The following is a 13,335-nucleotide window of genomic DNA, read 5'->3' as shown; positions in this document are numbered from 1 at the left end:
AAGGAGGGGGAGAAATCCAACTGAGCAAAACTGATTCTGTATATGTTGGCAGTTTTACATACCACAAATGCAAAATACTACAACAAAACATTGATTTTATTGCTAAATTCACCAGTATGGCTAGATTCCACCATCAAGCATTCAGCACACACAGCACCTTGGCAAGTATGTTTCAAACTATTTCAGTCATTCTCAAAACTTTATGGAGCAGTTAATTATTAACTATACAAATGCTGGGATAAAGAAGGAAGCATCCCTCTCTCCTCTCAGGAAGAAAACATATGCAGGGGAAAGACTGATTCCTGCAATTTGCCAGTGTAAAAAAGCAATTGCTTTGGATTATTGGCTTTTGTGCTGTATATATTATGATAGCCTGCTTTAATATCAAACTCGTAACCTCCATATATATAGAGAGAGAGAGAGCACCCAGATTTGTTTCTGCAGAAATAATCCACAAAACTCACTGCTTCCAATAAGAAAATGATCATATCTGTTGTAAGTCCAAAAAACTAACTTTTGTGAGGGTGGTTTTCCAAAAGAGATCATATTACCTTTGCTAATGCTTCTGAAATGTTCTTCAGTGGCTGTTTTATGGGATACTTAGCCATGTCCCACTCAAACCTCATCAGATAACTGATCAGGTCAACTGAAAAGATACAAGTAACTCCAATGAGTTGAAAAGAAAGAAAGAAAGAAAGAAAGAAAGAAAGAAAGAAAGAAAGAAAGAAAGAAAGAAAAACCACCAGGATGTGGGGGCTAATCTAATATTAACAGTTTCAATCTGATGCCTGCCTTCTGCTATCATTTCCATATTTTCAATATTATTAGGCACCATATAAAAGTGGATTGTTTTAAAATCCATCTTCAACTCACTTGATCGTTTTCAGACACGGTGTGTAGATTAGCTATTCAAATAAAAGTTCTGCATGGATTAAAAAAGTAATGCTCAGAAGAAATATCTTGTAGTACCTGCCTCAGCTGCTAAAGGCAGTGTTCTCATCACAGATGGTTTCCAATCCAAGGGAACTTAAGTATTTAAATCTTAGCTACAGTATATAGGAGTTTTGCTGCTGACCTTGTGATGGCATGGGTTGTATCCTAAATGAGTATCATCAGCAAAGGCTTGAAGTAGGGACTTTTCAGTTGTGACACCTAGAGTTCTGAAACTCCCTCTCAAAAGGGCCAAACTAAATGTGACCACCATTCAGGCAATTGACAAGTGTATCAATGGTCTTTTAGGTTTGTTTCGTACCTTACTCGGTCTGAAAAGATGAAAATATGTGGATCTTGAGGGGTGTTTCCCCTCCCCCCAGCAAAATATAACGACTCCTCTGTTCATTAATCCTTTGAAACTTTGCTTTGAGATTAGGTCCTCCTCAGAACATAATTTGTCAAGCAATTTTCTATATTTTGTGCAATTGTGGTTTTTTGAGAGGGGAGAGTACACTGGAAAGCAGGCTTTGATCATCCAGCTGCACTAATTATGTGTGATGGGAAACCTCTCTGATGCTTTATTTTTACTGCTTTTTTACACTCCTCTATTTGCTGTCAAAATGTTCAGCCTTCGCCCAAAAACTGGGGGAAAAAATGGGCATGTGATGGGGCTCCAGTGTGAAAAACTTCCAATGGTCACCTATTGTTTGTGACTTATGCTTAGTGCTTGGAGATGGGGAATAGTCTATTGCTGTTCAGCTTTTTTATTTTATCTGACCCGCTTGAATGCCTACCAGTAAGACTCTCCTCATCTTCCCTGCCCCCCTTCCCATACACCCAACTCAACATGAATGTGGGTCAGACTTTAAACTGGATATCCTGCACTGATGCTGAGCTTGGGCTTGCATGTTTACTAAAATTTGTACCTTAGTGAAGTAATGCAAAACTGATATAAAGCCTGCTGATCTTAGGAGAGGGTGTTTATTTTAAAAGCACATCTTTAACAGAAGTCTAGTTTTTTGGCTGTGCTTCCGCCGCGAGAATGCTGTTTCTTTCTAACAGTCAGAGCAGCTTTTCGGCAGCTTCCTCTTTCATGACGTGAAATTTGTTCCCCTCGGAGTATCTGAATTTCCTTCCCTAGGGTTTCTCTCGTCTTTGAAAAGAGTCACCTTACAGTCTTAGGTTTCATGGGTATGGAAAGTATAGCATGCACACAGAAAGAGCATGCAGAATGTCCTGGAGTCAGCAGGTGCCTTATCACTGTTCCATAAAGTACCGTATATATGAGGCAGCCAATACAAGCGTAAGAGAACAAGCAGCAGCCCATACAAAAGGAGTAGGGTTTGTTAGGTTCTGTAAGTGCACTCACAATGCTCACCAGAGTCAAGCTAGCTGTGCACGGTGCTGATGGGCTGGCACCTATAATATAGCACACAACCTTGGCCATTTTGGCAGGCAAGGAATGAATTGGATGCATGGGAGGTTTTTTAAAAAATGCAAGAGGAACACAAGAGGCAATACAATGGTGGAGAGAACCTGGACTCACACCCTGGGAGCAAAGTTGTGGTACAGCCCTTTAAAGTCAACAGCAAAACTCCTACCAGGTAAGCTCCTATCTGGATTTTATTGCCACAAATGCAGGGCCAAACTAGGTATGATGTTAAATGTGTAGCTGCCATCAAAAACAACAGCTGCACATTTAATTCCTCTTCCGCTTGTAATGCCAAGTTGAATTTACCCCAGGCCACACCACAATGGCCCACATTGCCTGCCCTGTGCCAATGGTGGCTAAGAAAAAGGAAAAGACACAAATTTTTGTGACGTCTACTCTGTATGCTACCCAGGACGAGGATAAGGTGCACAAACACACACACACACCCCACAGCCATTTCTTACAGCCACTGCCATGCCTAGTTTGGCCCCCAGTTAGTGGTGCCTGCCTAGTTAACTAGTCCATTGAAGGGGAAAAAATGGGCTAAGACAAAATAGTTTTGGGAAGATAAACATTTGAAGTCTTAAGCACAGAACCAACGAGTACAAACAGAGGCGTTGCTAGGAATCTAAAAGATTTGGAGCACAGGCCTATGGCATAAATTTGCATATGCTAATTTTCATGCAGCAATGCAAATTTATCCCACTTCCAGTTGGGGCAGGACACCCAACTTGACTTTTTCTGACAAGGCTTAATTTGCCTCTGGGGCAATTAAGACGGTGGCAGCTAGAGTCTCATTTGCCCCGTGCTTTGCACCACACCCACTTTGTAAGTGAAGCGAAGGGGGGGGCAGGAGCAGGAAAGGCTAGGACATGGGTCTTTTACTGGTGAGCTGGGATCCACTACCAGGTTGTGGCGTGATCTAAGGTAGGTCCCAACAGCGACACTGCCACCATACAAATAGATGGTTAAAAAGTTGGGAGGAGGTTCCCTGAAACGTATTGTCTGAGTAAAAGGCAGGTCCCAGATTTGCAAAAGTTGAAGGCTAAAGGGCTAGAAGATCCAGGTCCTGTGGCTTGGGCTTGGGCCCCACCCTAACAACGCCTCTGAAAACAGACATGCATAGGAAATTTTCACACAATCCAATAGTCCCTACATCCTTTTGTTTTACATGCAGTGAGTGGTTGGAAGGAAAGAAATAAAAATACATCCAGGGAAAGTGTGAAAAGAAAGGAGAGGTTGTCAAACCTGCTGTTATCTGAGTCATAGGGAGATGGTGATCGAGCTACGAGGTTGTTACTAGAGAAATCCATCGTAACCTGATCACTGTACCCCTACAACCAGATGTGGAGTCAACTCTTTCATTAAACACACCAGCGCATGCTTACAAGAACACAACAATCACCCATGCTCAACATACTCTTTAGACATTGCAGTTTAGCCTTCGCTCCTGAAATATAGTAATTGTGATTATTAAACATGAAAAAGACAGGTTAGATTTAAAATTAAGCCTATTGCATACAACAAGATGGATGTCAAAAGAGTGGGATTATGTTCTAGTCTTTAAAAGCTGAAATCCCACTCGGGGGCAACTCTAGGTTTCAGCTGGCCCTGAACAAACTGGTCCCTGCAGGCTCACCTGGTTATGGTAGTCATGCTATAAGCAAAACCGGGCAACCAGGTCTAGCCACTCTCTTAATTTCCCATACTGTAATGTGGGAAGGCAAGTGGGTGTTAAGTCAGGGTCATCAAGGGAAATTAAAAGGTGCTTTTGATCCAGCCATATAGTCTGCTTCAGGGTGCCAGGCCATGGGGGGAAATTAAGAGAGGACAAGACAGCAGTGTGACCAAGAATGCCAGGTGCCAACACCAGTCCTGATCCCTAGAAACAGCTTTTGTTTGGGATGGGGGAAAGTGTTTTGGAGTGAGTACTTCTATTCCCACCAAATAACTGGTTAGCGGGGTGAGGGGAGGGGGAAGCTACAGAAGACACATCTGGTTGCTCCATCCATTATTTTTGTCTATTAACAGACTAAAGATCTTGGCTCGGATCTAGATTCCCATCATACTGAGAGTAGATCCATTAAAACCAATACAACCAGGACTTCTTTTTCAGCCGAAACTCAGTTCCGGCACCTCTCAGTTGGGCACCATTGCCATTCTAAGAGAACAAGGGGGAGGTGTTCGTGGTGAGTTCCGATGCCTCTTTTTCTATAAAAATGGCACTGGATGTAACTAAGTTAGTCACCACTATTTCAGAAGGTCTGCTTTAAGCATTATTAAGCCTAGATCATTCAACCCTGTTTCCTTTTTTTCTCTTAAGCGAAATAAAATGGAAACTGAATAGATTAGGCATCAAAGGCTTCCACTCACAAGCACCAACCAAAATTGCATAAGATGCAATTAACTTCTTGTTATAAGTCTTGCAGATCTTCTACCTGATTGCATGGCTCTCAATACTGCATCTTCGGGGTTTATTGCACACCCAGGCCGACTTTCCTCATCAAGCCTCAAACGCTGCCAGTTGCCAGATATAATCTAATATAATACAGCACAATAAAAGCACATCGGTTCCTCACCCCTGCTCTACTGTGCTACATAGACCAGATCCTTCTGAGGATTGGCCTCATGGGCCAAATCTGAAGAGTGGGCAATCACCCGACAGCACAATTATGTCAGGAGATCTGTCACTTCGAAGTTCTGAAGTGGGGGTCAAAACATTTAGCAGGGGTTTCAACACAAACCCCTTTCTGATGAGTAAGGGATTAGCAATGGATTCTATGAAACTGAGCAGGATTTAGCCCCGAACTCGTGAGCTGTGGGTTAAATCCTACTGCACTGGCTGCATGTGCCCCTTTCCCTGCAGGGCACTGGCATGCACAGCCAACTCAGAAATGAGCCCGCGGGCCAACAGCTCATGTTGCCCACCCATCAGTGTGATGTCAGCTGATTGACGAGTGGCTGTGATTTTGAGAGAAAAAATGGCCTCATGGACCAAACTGGGACCAGTGGTAGGCCTTGGCTGGCCTGTGGATTAGAGGTCCGTCCCTCCCGTCCCCCCGACTTCTGACGCACAGTGATTATGGCATATTTCTCCATGCCATTAGCGAGAAGTAGATAATGGGAGGAAGTGAGTAATAGCCACCTCTGAAAATCTGAACTCATGATGGAATAGTCACAAGATCCCTTTGTCAAGCAACCAGAGGAGGAAGAAAACCAAACCACGCCATCTGCATCTCACCAAAGAGCAAAAATTATCTTCCCTGATGCCGGTAGAAACAGAGGCTGCTGACTATCTGAAAGGATTCTTTTCTAAAACTGGAGTAGCAACCCACCCCTTAAGCATATGGATATATTAAGTCCAGCTTTTTCCATTGGAAACTGGATGAAAACCAGCAACAATTAAACAAAAACAAAAAAAAATCCACAAGTTTATCTATATACTTTGTAGGACCTACCTCCATTTGCCAGCAGGTTTTCCTGCATTTTGTCTTTTGAGTCTTCCATAACCTCTCCAATATACTGGGCAATTTTCTTTATTACGCTAAAGGCAAGGAGAGAAGCCTTTTAAGATAAGTCAAATAAGTTATTAAAAACCATACATTATTTAAAATAAACTTACAGCAGGATGCTCAAAGCGAATGTTTTTACAGTCACCGGGTCCATATTCTGAGATGGCTCTAGTAATGAATTCTTCAGCTCTTTTTCATTGTAGGCAGAGTTGCATACAAGGCCTGACTTGTCCCATCAGTGCAGGATCATGATAAGGAAAGCACAGCTGGGGCTTCAGTTTGAGTTGTTTTTAACCTGTGCTCTATCAGAGGTCCTAGGTAGCACCTTATACTGCAAACAGGTCATAAAGATTTTTATTTTTCTGTGTGGTTTGGCATGTTGGCTCTCACACATTCCTGTTCCCGTCCCCACCCCACCCCGGTTATGAATATTCGCTACTAGTGGGTGCAGTGTGACAGAATGTACCTCTCAGGCTGCAGAGAATCCGATCCCTCCCACGGTGGCGGCCAAGAAGCAGATAAACAATAAAAGTTCTTATCAAGTAATTTATTCCATATTCACAGAGAGAGACGAAGGAATGCAGTCTCCCCTAGATAATGGTGTTGCTCCAAGTAAAGTCCCACCCCCCTACATCTCTCCTATTCTACGTCACCCGTGCGTCAGCTAATCTGAGCTTTCTGCCTCTGAGCTTTCTGTTCTACTACCTTCAATGCTCGCCTGGTCCTGGGATTGGGGGGGGGGCGGTCAGGAATGCTTTCCAAAGACACTGAGTCTGTCTGCTGTCTCTTCCCTGGTGCTTCTTCCTGCTGTTCCTCTCCCAATATTTCCCAGCTTCTCCCCACCGCAGCCTCTGAACTATGCCCTTCTGCAAACCACTGTTCTAAATCTATACTATCCTCCTGTTCTCGGGACGGTTCAGGAGAAGGGGGGGACGGCCCCCATCATTTCTCTTCAGTCCAGCCCCTGACATCACCTGAGCTGTATCTGTCTGTCCCTCGGCCATGGGCTTAGTCAGGGCTGCGGGGGGCAACTACCCCCCATCAAGTAAATAAATAAAAATACTTAACTGACCAATTGAGTCACAGATAGCTCAGTTCCCCCCCCCCAAGTCCTGCCCCCTCTAACATAAATCCTGGCTCTGCCCATGGTCCCTCCCCTATCCTCTAGTGCTTTTTCTGTTCTGGTCAAGACCACAGGTATTTCTGTACCTGTGCAAGAACATATTGTTTGAAGGGGGGTGGAATCCCAGAAGTGCACAAGACCAAATCTTGCCAGCCTTAGTTATCATGTTTTTGTTTTTACAATGGGCAAAACGAGACTTTGGGCCAATCAGTATCCCTCAGCAAGGTCATTTTGAAGCTAGAATAAAGTATACCAAGATCTCTGAATAAAAAGCAGAATGTAATAAATAAATGGGACTCCAATAAATAATAAACGGAACCCCAAGCTCAAGGGTTCATTTTAGCCTTCCTTCTGAAGATTTACGTTGATTGCCAGGTATCCCATAACTCTTGGCTTTCGCCCACATCTTTTCCCAGCAATTTTTAAAATGGGTTTGCAAAACGAACGTGCCACTTGATAAGGAAACAAATCAAGAATGACCAGGCAGAAAAGGCATCTGAATGCCAAATGCTGCTTTATAGTGACATGGAAAATTACCCTGTCTCCCTGTGTAAATAAGTAATAAAAGTACATGGAAACAATAGACCCTGAAAACTCTTGCCCCTTCTCTGCTGTCCTGGCCAGAAGCAGTGCTGACAGGTTTCTGCTGCCTATCTAGGTTTACTTGCACTTCTCTCGGTGTGTTGATCCAATAACAGCTCTGCCAGCAGGATGTTTCAGTGGAGCAAAAATGTAAACGCCTGGCCTGGCTCATTTGCATAGCTTCAGATAGAATGCCATCATGTGAGGTGATAAAATTATAAGGCATGCAGGCCAAAGACCTGCTGGAATAACTGGCTTCAAAAAGGCATCTAAATGTTAAGTTGTAATCCAAATTTGGCACCTAACAGTATTAGGATCCCAGTCAGAAAATAGTTTTGCTACGGAGCCACAATGAGAAGGTGGCAGTTGTGGGTAGGTCTCTCAATTTTCATTCTTTGTGGCTCCTCAAGGCTCCATGACCACACCCAAGCCTCTTTTCTTCACTCTCTGGGGTAGAGGCTCCCTGTCTGGGGAGGAAAATCCGGGGCTCGTTGCCTAGCAACAGGCTCCAAATGCTCCATTACTTCTTCAGGATAGCCTGGAGAAAAATGGCAGTCTATACTTTCCACTAAATAGACTAACAAGGAGAGAATGGGGAAGGGAAAAGGTGACGCACAAAGGAGGAAGCAAGCAGAGTAAGGGTTTTCCATTCATTCATTCATCTTGCTTACTTGAGCCCTCCTTTTTCACACTTTTCAACTGGAAACAGGAAAGGGGGCAGGGACACTGCCAAAGAGCTGGATTTGGCTTGTGGCTGCCCACCGGCAAAGCCAACTTTGGTATCTGGAATAGACAAATCTGTCTCAGGCCTACTCAAGCCACATTACCCATCTCCAGCTCAGTGCTGTGCTTTAGTTCTGGCTAACTGAATTAGGCAACTAGCCGTTGCCAAAGTAGAAGACACCAGTTCATGCTACTGCAGTTCGGGGTTGACAAAATGTTTCCGCCCCTCAGGGCCAGACAAGAAGTGGCAGCCCTACAGACATGTAGAGTCTGAATGTGAGGACATTTTCTGGGAGGTAAGACCTGTCAGTGGAGGGGAAAGAAGAAGAGGATTGTTGCTGTAGCCACTGGGCTGTTTATATTGCAAAATGCAACAACAGCAACAACACAACAACAACTTTATTACTTATACCCCACCCATCTGGCTGGAAAATGCTCTTTCCTTGCCCAGAGCCAGCCTGTGCAGAAGTGTCCCAGTTCCATGCCACTGCACAGGACACAAAATATAGGAGGAAAAGTACCAAGTTTCACAGGGATTTGTCTACCTACTCCCAGCATGAAGTCCACCACCTGTACTAATCCCTGACGTTTCATGTATAACTGTTGGATGAAGGAGAAAATGCAGAACCAGACCTTATTTAGAGTTAATCCTTTTCTAAAGAAAATAAAACCACACCTACTCACCCTGGCTGAATCCTAAGGCTAAGGTTAAAGATACCAGCATTAGGTTGACACAAGAACACTGTGTCTTGTAAAAACAACACCCATTTGCTCTTTGTGTGTAGTAAATAAGTTCTATTTTACCTTTCAGCAAAGCTATCAAGTTTCCCCAACTCATCTGAGAGGCCAACGAGAGCATCCAGGGTCCCCACCTGCAGAAGGGAGTACAAACACGTTAAGCTTAAACTAGTCAGCCGCAGGGCATATTTTACCAGACATTTATTTTTTCAAAGTGACCTTTCTTTAGCAAATGAGAACTTATTGTTATCAAATAAGTATATTCATGGGAAAGTTCAAGGGAATGTTTTCCTCCAGTGGAAAACGGTTGCAATAGATCAAAACCTACTTTTAAAGAAGTTTTTAAAAGCCTGTTCTAAATCAGGAAAACATTCTATGCTGTAGTCTCATGATCAAAACTCACGGTGGAATTCTTCCCAGTTTTTAAGTTCCTTAAAACCTTCTTGCTCATAATGTAAAACACTGTAAGTAGTGTCTCCCTGAGCCACTAAAGTCAGTACAAGTTTTGCCACTGACTTTGCTGCCAAGTCTTATACATATCTGCTCAGAAGAAAGTCTCACTGAATTTAATGGGACTTGCTTCGAGGTGAGAGAGCATGTATAGCATTGTAGTCTGAATTCTCATCCTTAGAGATGACTGATCTTTACTTGTGGGAGGGGAGCAATTCTTTCAAATAAATTGTTGATTTCTATTCTTTTTGATATTAAAGATACCTGTTCATAGCTGTCAACCTTTTCCTTTTTTTGCGGGAAATTCCCTTATTATAGCATTGGGAAACAGCAGGGAGGGTTGACAGCTATGTATATAGCAGTGGGGAACAGCAGGGAGGGTTGACAGCTATGTACCTGTTACAAACAGAACAGCTGGTTTTAAGATATGAACAAGCATTTCTGTCACAATTGCATGCTTATATTATAGCCTTCTAATATGTCTACATCTGCAAGGAAAGTGAAGATCAATGAATGCTCGTCAAACAAAAGAAGCTTACCAATTGACAGAAAAATCCACACAAGAATTTGAGAACATCTAAACAGCTCATATTGAAAGGCGAGATCAGACTTCTCTGTCAGGAGCATAGCCAATTTTAACCACCAATAGATATTTGAATGTTTCTACAAATTAGGCAATCCTCTTTCTAAAAGAGCAAATAGTTGAGCTCAAACATTTAGCAGATTCAAATTGGCTTCAGCTATAATAATGTAACAAAAGCTAAACAAGCTTAACTTATAAGAAGCCCCATTGAATTAAATGGGACTTAATTCTCAACATGTATAGAGGATTGAACTGTAACAGACCTTTTGCAATCCAATCTTATTGGAAGTAAGTTCAACTGAGTTTAGCAGCATTTACTCTTATGCAAGTGTTTGTGCCGCAACACTTACTTGGGAGTAAACCCTGTTGGAAGTCAGTTTTGCAAACATATATAATATAGGGCTGCACATTGCTCATTTCAGGGCTTTGACCAGTCAAAAGTTGCCCATAAACTTTATTATTTATAAAAAGGCTTTCAAGCTTCCCAGAGATGACAACTCTGATGGAAAGTTTAAAATCTTTTTTTTTCCTATGAAGAATTAATCCATTGATTAGCTGCACCAAAAAAATGGCTTCCCGTTTTCATTCCTGATCTCAAGACACCTCAAAAACGAAGTATATAATATTTATTTGACCCTTTATAGTCATTCTAATATTGCAGCACAGGTCCACCTCATGAAGGAAGAAAAATCTGCCCCATCCCTGCCCTGTTGTTGTTCTGAGTTCTCCCCCCACCTCCCATCTTTACCTTGAGGTCAGGGATGATGAACTTGCTGTTGCAGGACAGGTTGGCTTTGGCAGTCACTGTGTTCATCCTGTCCCAGGCTATTAGGTTTGCCTTATCTCCAGGTGCCGAAATTAACCAGAATTCTGACATGGTGCAAGCAGTTCCCTTCACTCTAAATCACTGTAGCCAAAAACTAAGATAACCAAAAAAAGAAAAGAAAAAGAAAACCACCCTGGAGCAAAAAGCCCCCACAATAGATCAGGTCAGAGGTAATTATCTTCAATCTAGAATTAAGTTTTTCAAAAGCAGCAAGACGATTAGTATTTCTGCCTAGTCACCTTTCAATCCAGATCTTGACTAAATGTGACCTTTCCCTGAATGTTACCATAAGGCAGTAGTTCCTTTTTTTCCTGCTCTGGGTTGTTTCATCTGGTCCATGGGGAGGAGTCTGCAGTCACAAGGTCACTGATGCCTGAAGCAATCCACAACATTTGCAAAAGTAATAAAACCAAATTCTAAGTCCTGTCGCATTGATTGCAGTACTGTACAACTGTTCTAAAATAAACTTATCATGAACTGCAAGCTAAAGGATTTTGATTAGAGTAAGAAAAGAGGGGGGTGGAAACCTTCTCAAAAATGGCATTGAAGATTGGAAAACCTTTTAGACTTTAAGTTAAAATACAAATCATATTTTAGGACATTTAAAACTTCACTGTGAGAAAATGTAAGTGTAAACCAATCTTTACTTTTGGGGGGGGGGGATATACCTGCTGCTAGGTCACTGAAATTCTATTACTGTTCATCTCAGGCAAGAGGTTAGTGAAGGCTAGGCACTGGAAACTGAAAATGGCAAAAAGTGAGCAAAATAATGTACAAAATGTAACCAACAGATATCTTAAGGGGGGGAGAAGGTCTATTTAGTAATTAAAAACTAAAGGAGCCCACTCTTCTGTCCCAGATTTAGAACTCAATGGCTAACTTCTCAATAAAATAATAAGGAGGAAAAATGAAACACAATAAAACAATACAGTAAAAATGAAAAATAGTATACTCTTGCCTCAATCTCCTTGTGTGCAAGTAAGGCTTCCATACCTGTATCCCTAACTCTGGATCAGAAGCCCTGCTGCCTATTTGCCCAAACTGCAAATCGGGTATGATCGTAATCCATCTCACAGGGCTGGTGTGTTATCAAACAAGGTATTTTTTTATTAGCAACATTTCTATCCCATCTTTTCACTAGAAGTGCCCAAGTCAGCCACGAATAAAAATTAATTCCATCTTTCAAAGTTCGGGATAAATGGCAGGCAAATAATACATGAAGCTTGTCACCAAGTAGGCATGCCCAGCACTCATTTCTAAACCTGTTCCTGTTAACTCTAGCAAAATCAGGCTAACTACATGCACACAACACCACTAAAGTACCAAGTACCAGAGCGGAGAGTTTCCTCCTTCTTTCAGGTTTTAGCTCATTCATCAAGAGCACAACATCAGGAACAGGTGGTTTTTCATAAGGAACACACCTGTAGTCAACTTACTCATTTGACACACCAAGTATTACATTAGCAGATAAATTAGCTTCTGCTCTAGGAATACATATCGAAGGCACTAAAAAGGAGGGGGAAATAACTTAATTTTAATGGACATAAGCATACTACTACAAATGCTCTTTAAACAGTGTTGCTTTCAACAATTCAATATTCAATTTACCCTAGTAAGGATACCTGTTCTGAATCCCCTCCCCCAAGCACAAAGGACACCCTTGTATAGCCTTTGGATTTTGCATTTTGTTACCTAAACAAATGTTACCTATGTTTTTATATTCTGCTGGAAGTGTCCCACGAGTGGCTAGGGAAACCTAGCCAGATGGGCAGGGTATTATTATTATTATTATTATTAAACATTGACCCGTTTCATCTCCAGTTTGGAATTATAAACTGCACATTGCCTCTCAACTTCAGCTTTTAAGAGCCCTGTGAACCCCACCCTCCCCTCCAAACCTAAAGACCCCTACCGAATAACTTTTTATATTGATGCTTGGCTACTGTTTCATTGCTGCAACTTACATTAGCCTACATTTCGGTTTTCATTTGTGGCTCTTCAAACTCGGAAAGGCTGGAGCTCAATTTGTCTCCCATCATCATCACCTCGGCTGTTTTCAGAAAAAAGAGCCAGAGAACGGCCAAAGCCACACATAAGAACCCAACGTCCGATAATTAGAGCATTCTATTCTCTTTAAGCAGCTATCTTAAAGACGAATATTTTGTTTTAACTTAATAGACGGAGTTGCAGGGCAGGGGGTAAGTCCACTCACGACGGCTCGCCCCCCTCTCTTTCCCTCTCCTACGGAGATTATCCAAAGCTGAGCCCACCGGAGCCTTTTCCCAATAGGATTCTTCAGCCGAGCGAAACGCAGAGGCTTTTGCGCAAAGGCGTCCAAACCACCTTAAAGGGCGGCGGTGGCGAAGAGCCGCGGATAAAGTTTTCTGCTGCCTTAGCCACCAAAGAAGACCTTCGGGTATTTGCACGGGCTGG

General features: G+C 42.5%; 1 protein-coding gene across 7 annotated transcripts in view; it reads right to left on the bottom strand.

The window, feature by feature from the left end:
• The window catches only part of ATP6V1C2 (ATPase H+ transporting V1 subunit C2), a 21,048-nt gene extending 7,713 nt beyond the window's left edge, over nt 1–13,335 (bottom strand). The window contains exons 1-7 of one of the 7 annotated variants that reach the window (XM_033143101.1): nt 12,867–13,335; nt 11,571–11,643; nt 10,825–10,996; nt 9,110–9,177; nt 5,824–5,909; nt 3,786–3,815; nt 552–646 (exon numbers count right to left, since the gene is read on the bottom strand). In XM_033143101.1, the coding sequence (XP_032998992.1) occupies nt 552–646; nt 3,786–3,815; nt 5,824–5,909; nt 9,110–9,177; nt 10,825–10,953 (408 nt within the window). In that variant the 5' untranslated portion in view covers nt 10,954–10,996; nt 11,571–11,643; nt 12,867–13,335. Of the gene's footprint in view, nt 1–551; nt 647–3,785; nt 3,816–4,803; nt 4,904–5,823; nt 5,910–9,109; nt 9,178–10,824; nt 10,997–11,141; nt 11,221–11,570; nt 11,644–11,895; nt 11,994–12,866 lie in introns of those variants that run through there. The other 6 variants (XM_033143100.1, XM_033143103.1, XM_033143102.1 and 3 more) reach the window with 6 other exon arrangements.

The sequence above is a fragment of the Lacerta agilis genome, chromosome 3 (assembly GCF_009819535.1).
Source record: "Lacerta agilis isolate rLacAgi1 chromosome 3, rLacAgi1.pri, whole genome shotgun sequence".
Taxonomy (NCBI): domain Eukaryota; kingdom Metazoa; phylum Chordata; class Lepidosauria; order Squamata; family Lacertidae; genus Lacerta; species Lacerta agilis.
This window is presented reverse-complemented; position numbering and strand designations above follow the sequence as displayed.